Source organism: Contarinia nasturtii, unplaced genomic scaffold (assembly GCF_009176525.2).
Source record: "Contarinia nasturtii isolate CC-2019 unplaced genomic scaffold, AAFC_CNas_1.1 Cnas_scaffold_810, whole genome shotgun sequence".
Lineage (NCBI taxonomy): Eukaryota > Metazoa > Arthropoda > Insecta > Diptera > Cecidomyiidae > Contarinia > Contarinia nasturtii.
The window spans coordinates 2628195-2646732 of record NW_022198157.1 but is presented as its reverse complement, the minus strand read 5'-3'; the positions used below and the strand labels follow the sequence as shown (position 1 = coordinate 2646732).

Here is an 18538-nt window from a genome sequence, read left to right as displayed (position 1 = left end):
AAAGTGTAAATTTTTTACAAGATTTACAACGTGTTTTTTGACAATGGAGACTGTGATTTTGAAGGGGATTAAAAATCTTAAGAAGTTGGTATTTTCATTCCAAAATTTTTTACAAAGCAATTTAATTGGAAAATCGCCGAAAAAAACTGATGATAAATTATTTTGAATTAAAGTCCAAAATGTAAGTATACAAGCTTACTTTTTATATTCAAGCGTATTTCCAATAAAATGGCTTTTTATGGTTATTAAAAATGTGAGTGCAAAAAATGTGAAATGGGGAATAAAAAAAATTTGCAACGCAAAAAAAAATTCATGAAATTTCAATTTATTTTTATTTTCAATAAAGAGAATATTTGCTTGTTTTTTTTTTGTCAATTGTTTTAAATCTAAACCTGAAAACGTGTCTACTCTAAAATTCTACAGTAAGCCTAAAGGTAAAACTTGCAATGGAATATGTTAAAAGTTCATTTCAACCCAACTAAATGTTATGATAGTTTCGATCTACTAATGCAATCGTTTAAAATTTTCAATATCCATTTGATTTCGTTTTTTGTGTAGATGTATTTTTCTGTTTGCCATAAAATAAGCTTTCAAATCGATTCTAAAGTTCAAGTCATAGATCACATATTGAAGCCGAAACACGTCTGTTTAACATTTGGTTTTTTTTTTGTTCAGATGTTCGGTCTCTGCACCATATTTGTTGCCAACAGTAAATTCGGACTCTTTTGCAAATAAAAAAGCAACGCTTTGATTATCGGCTTGTTCGAATTGAGCGTTTGTGTTTTTTTTTTTGCGTTGAACCTTTTTCGTTTAAAACTGGCGATAGATTGGATATGTGAAAGCTGCTCGGAGGTAGCGTTATTCATTTTTCTTCATTGGAATCGCTATTTTATTGGCTTCAAGAAATTATTGTTCATGAGATTCCAGTATTAAGCGTATCGATATTAATTAGCATTTAACGATTCTATGTGTCGACAATTGATTTTTTTTCGTGTTCTCTTCATTTTGTGTTGCTACTATTTTAACATTTGAACAAGTGTTAAGTAATTTTATTTAATAAGGAATACTGTTTTGCTAAAGGCTAACATTTTGAATTGTAACACGGCGTGAATGAATTGAAAATGTTTGCTGTTTTCTTTATATGTGTCATAAATTAAAGCATTTCGGTTTTGATGATGAAGACCTTTTCCATAATTGTCATTTCAAAGCACCTGCGATTTCGATATTAGTTCAAGAATAAACGAAGAATGATTGATATCAATTGAGTGAATGATAGTTCAGGAATATTTGATCAATCAAAACAATTGTGTATGTGTTAAAAGCAGACTTATTTTCCCAAAAGAAAATGATAAATTTGTTTTCTCTTGATTCTCTTAATTGTTAAAAAAATTATTAATTATTAATAGCTATTGTTAAAAATATCGAAGAAAAAGAATATACGTATATCTGTAAATGATACAAATCCTATAAGTTTTTATTACATTTTTGTACATTCGAACCGAAAAAAGGTGTGATGTTGATCGAAATAAAATGTGTTCGAAATAGTAAGATGCGCGCATCTTACAACTGAAAATTATTTTTATGAAAATGATTGTGAATGATGATACATTTTACAGTTGAATTCATATTAAGAGTAGAAAATGAACAAATAAAGAAAATGTTTGGTGGTTACTTTGAACTCTTTTTTGCTACGTATACATTTTGTGAAGCAACACCATGCTTTGTATGTGTCTTTGTTATGTATATCTGATTGTGTTGTATTTCTGTTTTCTTATGCAAATATAAAGGGTTAAAATCTGAATATAAGTGTATTGATTGAAATTATCAATAATCTCTCAATCGTTTGAATGTGTTTTTGCTTTTTTTTAGTCAAACATCTTGTCACATTCGACTGATCTCAAATGTTGTTCATTACGTATTTCGATGCTGATGAGTCTGTTCTTTTAAACAGAAGAAGAAGAAAAAAAATTTGTTCGTTCGTTTTGACAAAAGCAATCGTAATAAAATTATTGATTTTGATTGTGGATTTTATATACTTTTCAGAATGGAATTAGAAAGGCCGTTGGAATGAGTAATAAAACTGTCACAAATGTACGCTAATCACAAAGTCATGTGTTGTGTATATGTGTGTGTGTGTCTATGTGTCCATGTTTGTTCGTTTCGATCATCTTAAAACAGATTTTTTGTTTGCTCGCTGTGATGCCATTAAATATTAAGTCAACAAAGTAGCTGCTTTGTGAAGCAGTTTTTACTCAACCACGACCAATTTACAAATGTCTATTCTTTAAAAGTAACAAAACCGGCATTTGTTTTTCGTTTGTTGCCAATTCGATGGATTTGCGGTGTTTTGTCAACAATTTTATTGTTGCCTTTGTCGAATCGTTCACAATGCTTGCGTGTATCTAATTGTTTTTTACCAATCGTCGATTGAATCATTACATTTTTGGTTGAGTTTTGTGCTCGTGGAGCATACATAAATTCTTTATCAACGCCAATAAAATCAGTGTCGATACCATCGTCAACAACATCTAAATCGTGTCATTTGGGCAAACCAAAATTATCCTGTTCGATTGGTTTTTTCAACCAACTGCCCAGATCTTCGCGTCGAAATGCATCGAACAATTCACGTTTGGCGATTTGATAATCGCGTGCCGTTTGTTTTGTTTCACGATAATCACCAGCAATCGAACGCGGACCACGTAAATTCGGCAATTGTTTTATCAAATTTGCAAATCGTGTAAAAAACACTTGCTTCGTAAGTCGTGACACTTTATTGTTTACGGTTTTTCCGGTCAATGAATTTACCTAACGGGAGAATCACAAAAGAAAAGAACGAATAATCAAAAAAATAAAAATAAATAATCAACAAATAATCGAAAAATAATCAATAAGAATTATTAAATAATAGAAAAGCAATTTTTAAGTGAATTGCCCCATGAATTTACCACTTCAACCGTTCGTTGGCTAAATGTCCAGTTGATGCCGAAGTTTGGAGCTTTTATTTGATTTCGCGTTTCAGTCGATGTAACCAGAGCAAATTTCGGCTTGTTCAAAAAATATGGCGGCGGAAGACCTTGAATTGATGTTTCAATACGACCGCATACGGCACTAAATATTACGGAAAACATTTACCATTTTGTTATTTTTCAATAGATACACATATTATCTGTACATAAACAGTAAGAGATAAGATAAATATGAACTAGTTTACCGATACATATGATCCGGATGCAATAAACTACCCAACACAACCGAATACAAATAAATTGGCTGAACGATTGATGAGAGCAATGCACCTTGCACACCAACCACATTCCATCTTGCTATTTTATCAGAGCATGACATCGTTAACAGTCGTTGACCTTGCATTACACCATCCCATGTTTGTATACCTGAAGTTAAAGAAAAACAACACATGTTTTAATAAAAATTTATTTCGATTACGGTAACGTGTCCATTAATATGTACCGTCGCTGCTTTTAACCGGTATAGTCCCTTCGCCCGATTCAATTTTTGTGCGAAGTTGACCACGTGCTTTTCTGAAAGATTCAAAACGTAACAGATGAGCTTCAACGTACATGAAATGTGACAAATGTATGGATACATACCTATTTGGATGCTTGTCGACGCCGATTTCAGTTTCATGCGGTGAAAATATGCGAGCATCTCCACAGGGTGCAGTGTTAATAAACAGATGAAACTTAATTCCATCACGTAATTTGTACAATTGATCAGGCTGTGATGGTCTCACAAAAATTGAATCCTTTGCGGTACCTGCAAAATGAGAGAATGTGATTTTTTTTCTATTTGAGACAAAATCGAACGTTGAATACTTACTTGCATTTGTATGCAATTCTAATTGACTGTAGCAAAAATCCATCAGACACCGTCTGGCTACAATTTCAGCATGCGAATCATTCAAACTAGTTCCACTGATGCTCATGTATTCACCATTGATACACTTGGTACCTGTAGTGACTGCTATCACTTTTGCTGTTTTTAAATCGAGATTCTCGGTCATCACAATTCCAGCCAACACTTTTCGTCGGCTATAATTCTCAATATTGACGGTCGCCTCGGCAAACTGCTCCAACACCAATCTGAAGAATAAACCGAATGGAAAATCGATATATGTTCTGTTTGTTTTGGAATTTTTCTTTAAAAAAAGTTCTATGTACAAAATCAAAGTTCCTTTGAAAATGAAGAAAATGTGTAAGCAATACTCACTTTCCAATGCCATCTGCGAACGTTTGAGGCAATTCATATGATTGCTTCTTATTGCTTTCGACTGGTGCAGTTTCCGTAGACTTCATTTGCATGGGACTGTACGAAATATCACATAACGTTGCTAAGGCTGCTTTGGCAGCTGCATTCTTTGCCAGCTTTTTCGACGGACCTACAATTCAAAACCAAACTTCAACAACACTATTCGAAATGGAATTTAAATTCGGCAAAACGAACCGGTTCCTTCAAATTTCTGATTATTTACAGTGGCCACCATCTTAAAACGTGAATGTTGAACACCGTCCGATGAAACACAATCGATTTGCACATCGTTGAATAGTTCGTAAAGTAGCATGACTGGGCCTTTTTCAGGCGTTTGTTTTTTATTGGCCGCTGCTTTGTTTGTATCTACAAAACAACAAAAAAAGAAATATATGAATAATTTAAAATAAAAATGATACGCCAATGTAAATGAGAGGTGTAATTTGTGTGAATAATAAAATCGAAATGTGTTTCACCATTATTATCCATGTGATCATCACTGGTAAAGTCCATAGTGTTGGCAGATTTGACAGGTGATAAAGCTGTACCATCTTTGAATTGAATGAAGCTCCTTAGCGCTGCTTCGGCTGCTTGTATTCGTGCCAATTTTTTACTTCTTCCTTGACCGACGTACTTTTCGCCGTCAACCTGTTTTTTTTTTGTTTGTTATTTCCGCATTATATACAATAAAATGGGCCCATAAAAACGTAGAAAGAAAAACCATAAAATTTCACTTTTAATAATCGTTTGATCGTGCACTGGTAATAAACTACTAAATACGAGGGTTGCTCCATAATTTTTTTTAAAAACATATATAACACAGTTGTTTTTTGTCGAAAATGGTTTTATTGTTTTTCAAAATATTCCCCGAGATGATCGATACACTTTTGCATTCGATGAAACCATTTGTCATAGCATTCGTGCCACTCCGAAACTGATATCTCCAAAACGTGTGTTTTGAACGCTTCAACTGCTTCTTCTGGTGTCGAAAATCGTTGACCACGTAGTTTTTTCTTCACGCTTGGGAACAAAAAAAAGTCATTGGGTGCCAGGTCAGGACTGTACGGTGGATGACCCATCAGTTCGATGTTTTGACCGGTCAAAAATCGAGTAGTTTGAAAAGATGTGTGAGAGCTCGCATTATCGTGATGAAGAATTATTTTGCGACGGTGGTTGTTTTTTCTTATTTCACCAAACACTTCGGGCAAACAAATGGTGGTATACCAATCAGAATTGACGGTCTTACGATCCTCTAGTGGAACGGTTGCCACATGACCACTTCTCCCGAAAAAACAGGCGACCATTCGCTTCGAAGTGCTTCTTGCTCGAACAACTTTCGTTGGATTATCTTCATTTTGGAAGACCCATACAGTCGACTGCTGTTTCGTTTCGGGCTCATAGGCATATATCCACGATTCGTCACCAGTGACGATTTTATTAACGTCTTTTGAAGCACCACGATTGAATTTCTTGAGCATTTCTTTACACCAACTCACACGAGCCATTTTTTGTTCATCGGTCAATTTATGTGGGATCCAACGAGAGCAAATCTTTTTTACGGCTAAATGTTCATGCAAAATTGTATGTATGCTGTGGGATGAAATGCCCAAAGATGCCTCAATCTCACGGTAGGTCACATGACGATCTTCCATAATCAGTTTTCTGACAGCATCGATGTTTTGTGGCACAACAGCCGATTTTGGACGACCTGTATGAAACTCGTCTTTGAGCGAACTACGACCGCAACGGAATTCTCGGTACCAGTTATAAATTGTCTGAAGGGTTGGTGCTTCATTGCCAAAGGCCAAATGAAGTCGATCGAAACACTGTTGTTGAGATAATTTACTTCGAAAATCGTAGTAAATCATTTTACGAAAATCTTCACGTGTAAAATTCATTTTTTTGTTGAGTCGCAGTTTACCAGTCACTGTAAACAATACAAATAGCGTTCGTACGACAAAAGGTTCAGGGCACGAATACATACCAAAACATCAAACTTTACGAATATGACAATGGTTTACATCGGGCAACACTATAAGTACCATTTTAAAAAAAATTATGGAGCAACCTACGTAATCCATGAATTACCTCAACAGTCATTGTAAAGATGGGTGCATGAACTGGGCCAGTTTGTGCTTCTAAATTATAAACAAGACCTTGTCGTAATTCGTTGAGCATAGCCACCGTGTTTTTTGGCTGTTGCGCACATGTTACGCCATTGTTTGCTTTCAATTTTTTCTTTGGTATGCCAGCTTAAAAAATAAATGTGAACCAATTATCACCTTTTGACACCACATGCACTTTTGTGAACAAAGCACAACGAACGAACAAAAAAAAACGATTTTTTTTAAATTATTCTATTTCATTAACACATACCGACCACTGGATCAACGTTACGTCGTTTTAAGCCCATATTAGCTTTATTGTTTCGATTTGATTTTCTAAGTGTGCACAGACTTTGCATAGAACCACCACATTTCTTTTGCGAAACACCGTTCGGAGATTTATTTTGTTGATTCACTTCGTCATTGCCATTGCTGGTCATATCGTTCTAAAATTGAAAAAAAAAACCACGAAGAAAAAATATTGAAAATTATAACACTGTCAACAAAGACAAAGCGTATTAGATAAGTTGGCGACAGATAAAAAACAACGACAGCCACAACGGAAATATGCTTTCAGTGGAAATAACACGAAAAGCATACAGCACAAGTGAAAGGACGTGTTACAACTGATTTAAGAAGCCGAAGCTTAAGAAGTCAATGAATATTACGGAACAAATCACGGAAAATAGTAATGAGGAGAATGGTTTTTATGTTCCGGATCCGTGGCTTGACAATATATATTATGTTCACTGCAGATATCAATGCAGATGTAAAGTGTATGAAACGAATGAACGGGAAAAAAGTGTACACACAGTATCCAAGCACCAAACGTCTCGACCGTCATCGACGACGAGAATGCACACACATATGTTCGTGAAAAGGGCTCGAAACCACTATAGATTCCACTGGTAATTGTGAATTGCACGTATTCCATATAGAGATATACACTCTATATATCTCCCGACCAATTTGGTTCGATAGTTCTTTTTTTTTTGTCTATTAAGTTACACAATACATAATATATATAGATACGGTGTGCAAACAACGATGATCAAATATACAATATAAAAAGCACCCTCGAAATACACAGACACACACAAACACACACACCGTATAAAAATAAATGTCGAAAAATCATACGTAACAAACAGGAATAATGAGAAATGAAAACTGAATGTTTAACGGATCAAAAGCAATGAAAGTCGAAAGCAAAATTCCTCGCGCAAAGTGTACACACTGGACGCCTTGCACAAAAACGTTTCATATTTAAACGGTGGATGGTAGCTGAATAAAACAGGATAATGTTAAATGGTTTTTGTTGATTGTTTCTATAATATATGTTGTTGTTGTTGTTGTTTTTTTACGCTTTTGTTGTATGCGTGTGTTGGCAGAGCGTGCACGGAAAAAGTATTTTCAATGATTTACGAAGAATAAAAATAAAAAATTAAATTGAGAGGAAGGAATAGCGCGCGGAGAGAAATGGAAAATAACTAGGTATTGTGAGATAAGTTTCATTATTGTAACACTGTGATGCATGTATGGTATGGTGTTAATATATCCGTACATATATCCGTATACATCTATATACAATGCGAACACACCGCGATAAGGAAGTAGATAAATTTTGCATAACCAAAAATAGTACCGACTGAAAAATCAATAAAAATCCTTTTCCCTTTTACCCCTCGCTACACTCACGGAACGTGTTCATCACTTGATGAAAAGAAAAATACCTCGTTCACACACCGATCATCGTAAATAACACATCAAACACATGAATCAAGATTTGCAATTTAAAATCCGAATTTCCATCCGTGTGCCGTGGAAAAAATGTAAAGGAGAATAGAGAAGAAAATCACACGCGAAATTTCCATGCAAACAAATGCACCTTCCATCCCACACAGAACATACATATATAAGAAACACAATACGAACAAAGCACACATTCACTTTCTTATTTGAGAATTTTTGATTAAATTTTTTTTTGTCATTCGGTGATTTTATTCCTTACCAACAATTCCAAATCAAATCCCTAATCAACTGCATAAATTATCCACGTTACTATTGAAATGTAATGTATGCATACGCCTTTCGAAAATTGCGATTATGTTTCCATTTATTTGATTGTTGGAGAATAATTTTTTTTTTCAATTTGTTTGCTTGATATTCATGAACAAAACATTAAAATACACAAATACAAAAAAAATATGACTTTTTTACACGAATGAGTATATACTGGCATTCATTCAAATGTCAAAACAACATGCTATAGTGAATTGTCAAGCAAACTCATTGTGCTTGTAGTGTTGCCATCGCACACAACAAACACAAATCCAATATCCCACAATGGGAATATAATTTGCAATTTAAACTAACCTATTTTTGTGAATTTTTTTTACCACAAAATAAAATTACAATTTTCCGATGACTTTGTTTAGATAGACAATCAAATACGAAATTTATGATGATTTAGCCTTTGAAATAAAATTCATTCGAAATGGCACGAACTGTTATACACATCTTTGTGAATGTCTGCTATGTCACATGTGTCAATGTGTCAGTTGACTCTATATATATATAAGAAAGACACACTCCCTCGTTTGTTTCAATTGAATTACACATTTTGAAAAGAGAATTTCAGCAACAATTTGGTAACAGGAGAAAATTCATTTTTTTTTGGAACGGAAAGAGACAAAAACAAAATGACAAAGCCAAAAGAAGTAGTACCAGTACCACTTGATGTGGTTGCTAATTTGATCCACGACATCAAAGTTGGGTATGTTGATAGTGATTTCATATTTAAAAATCAAACTTACATCAGATCATATATTTTTAGTAATATCGAAGGGTCATACGTTATAACAACGCATGCTGTGCAACTATTTAAGGAAATTATTTCGAAAACACAATGGAAAACCGCAGAGTAAGTAAAAATAATGGAATTTTTTTTTAATCTCCAAAAATTCATTGGATTCTAATTGTGTTGGTTCTATTCTAGCGAATTGATGAAATTGATCCGAGCACAAGGTAGAATTTTTGTATCAGCATTGCCTCAAGAATCGGTGTTTGCGAATATGGCAAGACGCGTATTAAAATTGATACGCGAAGAATTCGATGCACTTCAAGCGTCGCAAGTTCCTCTTTCCGACGAACAAGCCACCCTTTCGCTTCATAAATTGGTGACACAAACAAGCGAAAGTGAACGGCGTCGTGATTATTCAAAACCACAAGATGGTCTACGGGCCGCCCTATTGGATCATTTACAAGAAATTGAAACGGAACTCGAAACAAGCTCGGAAAATCTATCGGAACAAGCGGCCGAACATATTCATTCGTCGGAATTAATATTGACACTGGGCCATTCACGATCGGTGGAAAATTTCTTAAAAACAGCGGCCAAACAACGAAAATTTGAAGTTGTCGTTGCCGAATGTGCGCCAGCATGTAGAGGACATGTATTGGCTGCCTCGTTGGCCAAATCGAAAATCGAAACAACTGTCATTTCGGATGCGGCTATTTTTGCCATGATGTCACGCGTTAACAAAGTTATTATTGGTACACATAGCGTATTGGCGAATGGCGGTTTACGAGCCGCTTGTGGTGCTTTAACTGTTGCATTGGCCGCAAAACATTATTCGGTTCCAGTTATTGTACTCTGTCCAATGTACAAATTGTCACCGGTACATTTGTGCAGCTACGAACAGGATGCATTCAATTTGGTTGGCTGTACTGAAGGGATTTTATCGTACAATTCAAGCGCAGCACCCTTTGCAAAAGCATTTAGCCCAATATTTGACTATGTACCACCTGAACTTGTCACCTTATTCATTTCGAATCAGTGAGCGCTTTTTAATTACATCATTATTTGAAGAGTTTAAGATTGATTTTAATCAAATTGCTCTTTTGTATTTCTTTTTTTTTCAGAGGAGGGAATGCACCATCTTACATGTATCGACTGCTTAGTGAACTCTATCATCCGGATGATTATGACTTGTAGTTTTAATTTTGAATTATTATGGCCAATAAATTTTCAGAATAAAAGAAGAAAATGTACAGATAATTGCAGCGTTTCATTTTGATTCAAGCATATTATATATTGAATGTTTGTAGTGTGAATTTCACACTGTGAAAACGGGTTTTTATTTAATACAACTTTTATTTACAAATATACAAACAAGACAACACATCACACATTACCAACACTTTCATTTATACCGAACTCATTTCTTAGTAATCGTGATTATCATGTCATCAACCAATGATAACTGATCATATATTTCTATATATATATCGCAGTTCATTTTATGTACAATCTTAATGATAAAAATGATTTGCAAACCGTAGACTTATCGCATTCACTTCAAAGTTGTGAATAACAGAAGTCCAAAGATTAAATTAATCAAAAAAATGTCAAAGTGGGAAAGTAACGAAGAGATTCAATTATTTCGAGAATATTTGCGTATTCCTAGTGTTCAACCAAATGTGGATTATGGTGATATTATTTCAATTTCAAAAAAATCTGCAAGTAAATTAATTTTTAAAAAACTTCATTCCCTAGAACCGTGTGTGTCATTTCTAAAGAAACAAGCAGCAGCTTTGAATCTACCCATATCAGTGTGTTTTCCCGGCAACGAAAAGTGTCCGGTCATTATTATGTCATGGAAGGGATTAAATTCAGATCTTCCATCAATAATGTTAAATTCCCATATGGATGTAGTGCCCGTTGATGAAAATCGCTGGACACATCCACCATTTGCAGCCGATATCGATGAAAATGGAAGAATTTTCGGTCGTGGCACACAAGATATGAAATCCATTGGAATGTTGTACTTAGCTGCCATTCGGGCATTGAAAAGAGATGGAAAACAACTAAAACGAACAATTCACGTAACATTCGTGCCAGACGAAGAGATCGGAAGTGAATTTGGAATGAAGGCTTTTGTAAAATCGAATGAATTTAAAGCGCTTAATGTTGGCTTTGTTCTGGATGAGTCGTGTGCTTATCCATTGAATAAAGTTCTTGTTTTTTATGCGGAACGTCGACAATTGGGTAAGGTTGAAAGGCCGGACGATAATAAATGGAAATATAAAATTGTTTACATTTTCTAGCAATTGAATTGATTTGTGAAGGTCAAGCTGGCCACGGTGCATTTATACAAGAGAATACGCCGGGTGAAAAAGTTCAATACATGATCAATAAATTGATGGGATTGCGGAAAAGTGAAGCGGATAGATTGAAACAAAATCCCGAATTGAAACCGGGCGATGTGACAGCAATAAATTTAACCATTTTAAAGGGTGGACAGCAAATAAATGTGGTGCCCAATGAAATGAGCATTTCGTTTGATATTCGTTTGGCCATCGATGTAAATCACAATGATTTTGAAGAACAGGTCTGGACTGGCTGAACCCCATTTTCCACTGAATCGAATCAACTGTTTTTTTTTTTTTTCAATTTAGTTGCAGCAATGGTGTGACGAAGCTGGAGGGGGCATAACAATAAAAATATTGTTGAATGATCCAGAAGCATCGATCACAAAAATTGATCACACCAATCCCTATTGGGTGGCATTCGAAAGTGCTATGAAGGATTTGTATGTTTTTCTTTGAAGCAAAATTACGATTTATCACGCAAAAAAATGTGAAAAATGATGAAAATTGTAATTTGTAGAAATTTGGATTTTGAAACGATCGTTTGTCCGGGATGTACTGACGCTAGGTATCTCAGGCAGGTATGAAAAAACGGAATCGTCTGAATTGAGTTACACGCAATTCAATCGTTAAATGTTAATGAAAATATTTACAGTTGAATTTGCCGGCTCTTGGGTTCACACCATTGCCAAATACACCAATCAAACTACATGATAATGACGAGTTCGTCGATGCCGATGTTTATTTGAATGGCATCAACGTTTACATGAAGGTTATTTCAAATCTTGGTAATGTATAAATAGCGACGCATAGAATAATAAAACCTATACTGACGAGTTAGATTGTCAAGACACTGGTGGTGGTTGTTTGAAAGTAATTCATTTTGATGAACATTGATGGTTTTACGCATTCTTTTTGTACGTATTTTCGATTCTATATATTTTAACATGCAAATTTCGGCCAACTAGATGATGTTGTTCAAACTACAAACACCAATGTCGTGGCGATCTAGAGTGGACATTTTGTCAACAAAAAATGCGTGTTATTGTTGTTGTCGTTTCATTACTCTGGCGACGCATAAACAATTTCACAATTTTACATCGTTTTACACCATTCACATTTTACTTACATCGAATGAAATGTAAATCAACGGCGGCTTCTGTCGGGGTGGTGATGGTGGTTCCTTTTCCAAAATCATAGTTTGATGCAATCTTGCATAATGCCCTCGCGGATGACGCCGCTTGAAATTGAAGAACATTTAAAAAAATAAAAATGTGATTTGTTTCGATTGCAAAGAAAATATGATCGTGGCAGGCGCTTTTTTGGCCATATAATTACGTGAGATTGTGAAATTATTTTAAAATATTGAAATTAACAAATAAAATGTGAATAAACATGTTTGTCATCAATATTTCTTTGAAGTTTCTTTCTTACTTTCATTGTGTTGTGTCCTATTTTACAGCAGTTTAATTCAATTCATTATTCCTTTTATTATCTAATCAACGTATTTTCTTTTTAAATAATACAAATTAATTTACACTTTCATGCACATGTCACAATAATTGTACCAGTTGTAGATTTAGATTTTATGTCAAAGATAAACGGCGTTCTTATTGATATTACTGTAATATCAAATTTGTTTATATTGTTACAAAGATTATTGGTTCACGAAATGTGTTTCGGTACAAAGTGCGGCTGTGTAAGTATCTTATCTGTGGCCAAGCACACTCAATAAACCGCAAACACACTATCACATTTATGATTAGCTGTGTTGGTTTTTATGGTTTGACAGCTGACATCGATGTTGTAGCGCTGAGAGAAATCGCTCACTATATAATTAGAAGCATACGGCAAATAGTCATTCAGTTGACTATCTTTGACAGTGGAAAGTATTTCAACGTCGTTTTCAAGTGGGTTTTATTTAACGCTTTGATTAAAAATGGCAAATTGGGAGAATAACGAAGAGATCGAAATTTTTCGTGAATATTTGAGGATTCCAAGCGTTCATCCGAACATCGACTATGGTAATATCATTTAAAAACATTAAAAGAAAACTGTTTAAATTTGAAAATAAATTCTTTCTTTGTTAGAACCGTGCGTTGAGTTTCTTAAGAAACAAGCGAAAAGTTTAGATTTGCCCGTGTCTGTGTATTATCCCGTGAATGATAAAAATCCGGTGGTCGTTTTGACATGGAAAGGCACTCAGCCCAATTTGCAGTCGATTATTCTAAACTCACACATGGATGTGGTGCCAGTTTTTGAAGAGCATTGGACACACCCACCATTTGCAGCCGATATCGATAAAGACGGAAAGATTTTTGCAAGAGGCGCACAAGATATGAAATGCGTGGGCGTTCAATACTTGGCTGCAATTCGATCATTGAAACGTGACGGTGTTCAACAACTTAAGCGCACCATTCACGTTGTCTTTGTACCGGACGAAGAGGTCGGTGGATATCTGGGAATGGCCAAATTTATTGACACCGATGAATTTAAAGCACTCAATGTTGGATTTTCATTAGACGAAGGTTTTAATATTGAACAATGTTTAGAATGAATGTGGAGTGATATTTATTTATTTTTACGTAGGCATTGCATCGCCAAACGAAGTATTTAACGTATATTACGCTGAGAGAACTATCTGGCAAATCGAATTCAAATGCCATGGACAGGTATGAAATTAAGATTTTTATTTTAGGAATACGTTTGATAGTGTTTTGAAATAGTCTGGTCATGGTTCGATGCTATTTCGAGGAACTCCAGGAGAGAAAATTCATTACATCGTTGATAAATTTATGAACTTCCGTAAAAAGGAAGCTGAAAAATTGGAGAATAATCCGGAATTGACACTAGGAGATGTAACAACAGTGAATATGACTATTCTCAAAGGTGGAGCTCAAGGTAGCTCCGTTTTCTATTTAAACACAGTTTTGATTCGAGTTTTAACATAAAACATGTTAAAATAAACTCATTGCACTTAATTCAGGAAATGTTGTTCCACCCGAGCTAAATGTGACCTTTGACATTCGCATAGCCAATGATATCAAGCTCAATGATTTTGAAAAAATGGTTAGTTGATTTTCTTTTGCATTTTTTCACTTCAATCGCTCATAGATCACTTTTTTCTAAAATTCAAATAGATTAATCAATGGTGCGAGGAAGCTGGAGGTAACATTGAATTGAATTACTCTCACAAGTTTCCACAGGCACCAATCACACCCACTGACAGCTCAAATATATATTGGACAGCATTTAAAAGTGCTGTAGAAGAACTGTGAGACCTTTATTTTCAAAATTGCATTTGCTATGCATTATCTAAATTTATTTCAATTTACAGAAATTTGAAGATAAAATGTGTAGTTTTTCCGGGCGGTACTGACAGTCGATATATTCGTATGGTGTGTATTATTAACAGAATTAAAATTGAGCAAAATTTGATAAAACTTCGTTTTTATTTCAGGAAAATATTCCAGCACTTGGTTTCAGTCCAATGAACAATGTTCCGATTTTGTTACACGACAACGATGAATACATCCCAGCAGATACATATCTGACTGGAATTCAGATTTATAAGAAAATTATACCGAATTTGGCCAATGCTTGAATTTTCCCTGCACATCGATACTGATCGCTTAAATTCTAAGAGACTCTGTTTTTTTATAATGCTAAGATTCTAGCATGTTTTGTTTGCCTTTCAAAAATAAACTAAATTCGTTTGAGTATTAAATTTAAATTTAGATGCAAGTTTTTTTATGTAATATTCGTTGTATTTTTTTCAAAGTATTAACAACAATCTTGATAAAACGATAGTGTAATCAAAACAATTCATAGATAAATTGGAAACTATACATATGTACAACTTTACGAGTGTACAATAGTCATAATGGAAGATAACGTGTATCACACAGAGTAGCTTGTATACAATGGATTCATTGAAAATTGAATGCATTTCTATCTTATTCACAAATCAAATAATTAAATCGCTGTGTAAATGAATCAACAAGCATACACCGAGGTTTTTTGAATATCAAGCGTACTTGTATGTAAGTGTACTTGTTATAATGATAACATAACATGCTATAACGATATTATGATTAATTTTAAAGTAATAAAAAAAGTTATTTTGAAAAATGTCATCGAGCACATAAAAAGACATGTTTTTTTTAGCAAAACAACGGAAAAAATACAAACAAAAATGAAATCAGTCTCAAATGTTATCTTTTCGATAAATCGTATGACGTGCAAAAATGCATTAACTCCAGACCTGCTGTAAAAGTATTAAGGCGTGGCGTGAAATTAATCTCGTGAAAAACAATAAAATTCGATACAATTTGGCAATAAACGTTGCAAATTTGCTCACAATTGTATGAAAATATTGCAAGTTAATCAGATTTTGTAATCTATATAACATTATTTTTATTTGATAATGAAATTTTTCCACGCAAACCTATTTATATCGGCTTTTGCAAAATGGTCTCAGTTTGAAATTGGCTCACACAACCGATCTTTTGCTTCCTTGCAAAATTTCTCGTCGCAATTAGGCCAAACCAATTGATTTTTTTATGGTTAAAATTATTCTTGCAATATCTATAAATTCTATAAGGCTATCAACAAAATGACAACAATAAAGTCATATGTTTGTAGTGTTCGGTTTTCAATAATTGTAGTTTTTTGGTAGGCTAATGCATTTCTAATTCATTAGTCAATTGATCTAAATATCTAATTATTTTAAGTGTTATGGTGCTGGGCACAATTGGATACTTCGCCTTCGCAAACACTCACAATGAAAGTACTGCCGATGGAGCACAAAGTGATCACAGCACACATGATGAACATAGCTCGCAGCACATCGATGGAGATCATGATGATCATGCCAATTTCAGTGCCACCATTGCTATACCACAAATAGTGCTATGGGAGCAAGATGAAGAGATTAAAATTTTACGTGATTATTTGCGAATTCCCACACCACATCCAGATATTGATTACAGTAAAGTCTATTATATATATATCCAATAATCAGAAGAGATATTTTAAATATTTTACTATTCGACAGAGCCGTGCGTGAATTTTTTGCAAGTATTGGCATCAAATTTGAATTTCTCAATGCAAATTTCTTACCCGGCCGATGAACAAAATCCCATTGTTCTTATGACATGGCCCGGATCACAACCAGAGCTACCTACAATTGTACTAAATTCACATATGGACGTGGTGCCGGTTTATGAAGAATTTTGGACGCATCCACCGTTTGCAGCCGAAATGGATAACAAAGGTAATATTTATGCGCGAGGAGCTCAAGATATGAAATCAGTTGGAATGCAATATTTGGCCGCAATTCGTGCCTTACACCGTGACGGTGTTCAACAATTGAAGCGAACTATTCATGTGCTGTTTGTGCCCGACGAAGAATTGGGTGGCAGACGGGGAATGGCTGCATTCGTAAAAACAGATCAATTTAATTCGTTAAATGTTGGCCTTCTGTTGGACGAAGGTGGGCCAGTTGAGAGTGGCCCATTGGGCGTTCTCGTTGGTGAACGAACCATTTGGCAAATTGAATTCACATTTCATGGACATTCCGGCCATGGTTCGAGATTGTTCAACAATACGGCAGGCGAAAAGCTAAACTATGTACTTAATAAATTCATGGAATTCCGGAAAGAAGAAATGAAGAAACTGAATGAATTGAGATATCCGTATGGCAATGTGACTACAATTAATCTTACCAAAGTGAAGGTATACCAAAAACGAGTTTTTTTTTTAAATTTTGATTTTCGAAATACGACATATTTTACTGCCGATGCATGGTCGTTATTCAAAATTTATGAAATATTACGCAGAAACAGTTATTTACAAACTAATCTTCCATCACAAAGGGAGGCGTTGAAAACAATGTGATACCACCCGAGATGAGTGCCACTTTTGACATTCGGATTTCGATTAATGTCGATCTTGACGAATTTGAACAAATGGTTTGTATTTCAAGGTCCTTATTGTGAGTATGAAGAAATTTTAGTTATTAAATCTCTAAAAAGCTGAGGCGATGGTGCGATGAGGCTGGCGGTAATATTACAATGAACTTTGCCGAAAGAGGGATAAAAGAAGAAGTTACTTCGATTGATAGCGTATATTGGCAGGCCTTCAAAAATGCAACCAATGAAATGTTAGTTTCAATTAAAATTCAATGGTTATGTCATTTTGTGAATTAAAAATTTATTTTCAGCGGAATTGAGGTCGAACCGACGATCCGAATTGGTGCTTCAGACAGTAGATTCATTCGTCGTGTTTGTATTTTCTTTGAGAAAAAGTGACATAATGAATTTAACTTAAACTTTTCACATTTTAGCTTGGTATTGCAGCACTTGGTTTTTCACCGATGCCAAATACAATTCCAAAATTGCATGAACACAATGAATACATAAATGCTGGCACTTATCTCAAAGGCATCGATGCTTATAAAAAAATTATTGTCAATTTAGGCAATTTGGGAAACGTTTAATTTCACACAGAAAAGAAGAACGCTATTCCGAGAAAGAAACATACGTAAAATGTAATACAAACAAAAACAGTTTAATGTCTAATAAAGAAAGTCGTTTTTTGTTACAATTTTGTATTTGAATGTCGTTTGAATAAATAAAATTTACGATCATATTTATTAGTTTATTCAATAATACAAGACAGCTGTAAATCAATAGACTAGATATAGTCAATTGTTGCAATTGTAATTAGGCCAATGTGATTGAGAGTAGTAACAACGAATTAATGAATTTATTACAGCTTTTAAACTGTGATTTACGTATTGTATGTTTTGTTGACATTAACTCTGTCTGAAAACCCAACACAACTTCGATTTTTTTTTTCATTCATTCGCAATCTAACTTTGCACTAAGTCATCGCATACATTTTCTATTTTATATTACTCAACTATTGATAAGAAATATGTATATTGTATACCTTATGACATTTGTAAAAAGTATGTTGATTTCCAATTTTGATGAATATGTTCATTTAGTGCT

At 34.3% G+C, this 18538-nt stretch overlaps 5 protein-coding genes across 7 annotated transcripts; 4 read left to right on the top strand and 1 right to left on the bottom strand.

Annotated features, from left to right (window-relative positions):
- Window positions 1-659: 659 nt before the first annotated feature.
- On the bottom strand, window positions 660-12779 carry LOC116342179 (double-stranded RNA-specific editase Adar). Of its 2 annotated transcripts, XM_031769680.1 has the most exons (12): window positions 12652-12778; window positions 6643-6817; window positions 6355-6518; window positions 4743-4914; window positions 4462-4632; window positions 4228-4396; window positions 3838-4100; window positions 3609-3774; window positions 3469-3539; window positions 3212-3392; window positions 2946-3108; window positions 660-2805 (listed from the first exon to the last, which is right to left on the bottom strand). In XM_031769680.1, exons 1-12 carry the CDS (start codon window positions 12718-12720, stop codon window positions 2539-2541), a joined length of 2031 nt encoding a protein of 676 aa, XP_031625540.1. In that variant the 5' UTR covers window positions 12721-12778; the 3' UTR covers window positions 660-2538. The 2 variants fall into 2 exon arrangements, with proteins under 2 accessions (XP_031625540.1, XP_031625539.1); XM_031769679.1 differs by having other exon boundaries at window positions 3609-4100; window positions 12652-12779.
- LOC116342183 (translation initiation factor eIF-2B subunit beta) lies at window positions 8918-10431 on the top strand. The gene is made up of 4 exons (XM_031769684.1): window positions 8918-9147; window positions 9208-9294; window positions 9370-10209; window positions 10296-10431. The coding sequence occupies exons 1-4, from the start codon at window positions 9074-9076 to the stop codon at window positions 10366-10368; spliced, it is 1074 nt and encodes a 357-aa protein (XP_031625544.1). The 5' UTR covers window positions 8918-9073; the 3' UTR covers window positions 10369-10431.
- On the top strand, window positions 10723-12933 carry LOC116342180 (aminoacylase-1-like). Of its 2 annotated transcripts, none has more exons than XM_031769681.1 (7): window positions 10723-10863; window positions 10930-11421; window positions 11481-11764; window positions 11832-11965; window positions 12043-12103; window positions 12178-12294; window positions 12491-12933. In XM_031769681.1, exons 1-7 carry the CDS (start codon window positions 10779-10781, stop codon window positions 12665-12667), a joined length of 1350 nt encoding a protein of 449 aa, XP_031625541.1. In that variant the 5' UTR covers window positions 10723-10778; the 3' UTR covers window positions 12668-12933. The 2 variants fall into 2 exon arrangements, with proteins under 2 accessions (XP_031625541.1, XP_031625542.1); XM_031769682.1 differs by having other exon boundaries at window positions 12178-12310; window positions 12491-12652.
- A 435-nt stretch (window positions 12934-13368) lies between these two features.
- LOC116342182 (aminoacylase-1-like) lies at window positions 13369-15259 on the top strand. The gene is made up of 8 exons (XM_031769683.1): window positions 13369-13546; window positions 13613-14050; window positions 14112-14194; window positions 14249-14423; window positions 14509-14591; window positions 14663-14796; window positions 14860-14920; window positions 14983-15259. Exons 1-8 carry the CDS (start codon window positions 13462-13464, stop codon window positions 15124-15126), a joined length of 1203 nt encoding a protein of 400 aa, XP_031625543.1. The 5' UTR covers window positions 13369-13461; the 3' UTR covers window positions 15127-15259.
- Window positions 15260-16023: 764 nt separating this feature from the next.
- On the top strand, window positions 16024-18135 carry LOC116342070 (aminoacylase-1A-like). Its single transcript, XM_031769560.1, has 7 exons — window positions 16024-16196; window positions 16256-16512; window positions 16579-17258; window positions 17399-17494; window positions 17558-17685; window positions 17746-17806; window positions 17869-18135. Exons 1-7 carry the CDS (start codon window positions 16138-16140, stop codon window positions 18019-18021), a joined length of 1434 nt encoding a protein of 477 aa, XP_031625420.1. The 5' UTR covers window positions 16024-16137; the 3' UTR covers window positions 18022-18135.
- Window positions 18136-18538: the final 403 nt, after the last annotated feature.

What these genes read in the sequence shown, in the direction of transcription:
- LOC116342180 (XM_031769681.1), top strand. Translation starts at nt 10,779, where the DNA reads ATGTCAAAGTGGGAAAGTAACGAAGAGATTCAATTATTTCGAGAATAT. An exon ending in TCAACCAAATGTGGATTATG is followed by an intron (nt 10,864 to 10,929) that starts GTGATATTATTT and finishes TTCATTCCCTAG; the next exon opens with AACCGTGTGTGTCATTTCTA. An exon ending in GCATCAACGTTTACATGAAG is followed by an intron (nt 12,295 to 12,490) that starts GTTATTTCAAAT and finishes TCGGCCAACTAG; the next exon opens with ATGATGTTGTTCAAACTACA.
- LOC116342179 (XM_031769679.1), bottom strand. Translation starts at nt 12,720, where the DNA reads ATGATTTTGGAAAAGGAACCACCATCACCACCCCGACAGAAGCCGCCG. An exon ending in TAACGTTGATCCAGTGGTCG is followed by an intron (nt 6,519 to 6,642) that starts GTATGTGTTAAT and finishes TTATTTTTTAAG; the next exon opens with CTGGCATACCAAAGAAAAAA. An exon ending in TCTTTACAATGACTGTTGAG is followed by an intron (nt 4,915 to 6,354) that starts GTAATTCATGGA and finishes AAAAAAAAACAG; the next exon opens with GTTGACGGCGAAAAGTACGT.
- LOC116342182 (XM_031769683.1), top strand. Translation starts at nt 13,462, where the DNA reads ATGGCAAATTGGGAGAATAACGAAGAGATCGAAATTTTTCGTGAATAT. An exon ending in TGGATTTTCATTAGACGAAG is followed by an intron (nt 14,051 to 14,111) that starts GTTTTAATATTG and finishes ATTTTTACGTAG; the next exon opens with GCATTGCATCGCCAAACGAA. An exon ending in AATTCAAATGCCATGGACAG is followed by an intron (nt 14,195 to 14,248) that starts GTATGAAATTAA and finishes GTTTTGAAATAG; the next exon opens with TCTGGTCATGGTTCGATGCT.
- LOC116342183 (XM_031769684.1), top strand. Translation starts at nt 9,074, where the DNA reads ATGACAAAGCCAAAAGAAGTAGTACCAGTACCACTTGATGTGGTTGCT. An exon ending in ACACAATGGAAAACCGCAGA is followed by an intron (nt 9,295 to 9,369) that starts GTAAGTAAAAAT and finishes GTTCTATTCTAG; the next exon opens with CGAATTGATGAAATTGATCC. An exon ending in ACCTTATTCATTTCGAATCA is followed by an intron (nt 10,210 to 10,295) that starts GTGAGCGCTTTT and finishes TTTTTTTTTCAG; the next exon opens with AGGAGGGAATGCACCATCTT.
- LOC116342070 (XM_031769560.1), top strand. Translation starts at nt 16,138, where the DNA reads ATGACAACAATAAAGTCATATGTTTGTAGTGTTCGGTTTTCAATAATT. An exon ending in TTGACGAATTTGAACAAATG is followed by an intron (nt 17,495 to 17,557) that starts GTTTGTATTTCA and finishes ATCTCTAAAAAG; the next exon opens with CTGAGGCGATGGTGCGATGA. An exon ending in AAAAATGCAACCAATGAAAT is followed by an intron (nt 17,686 to 17,745) that starts GTTAGTTTCAAT and finishes ATTTATTTTCAG; the next exon opens with CGGAATTGAGGTCGAACCGA.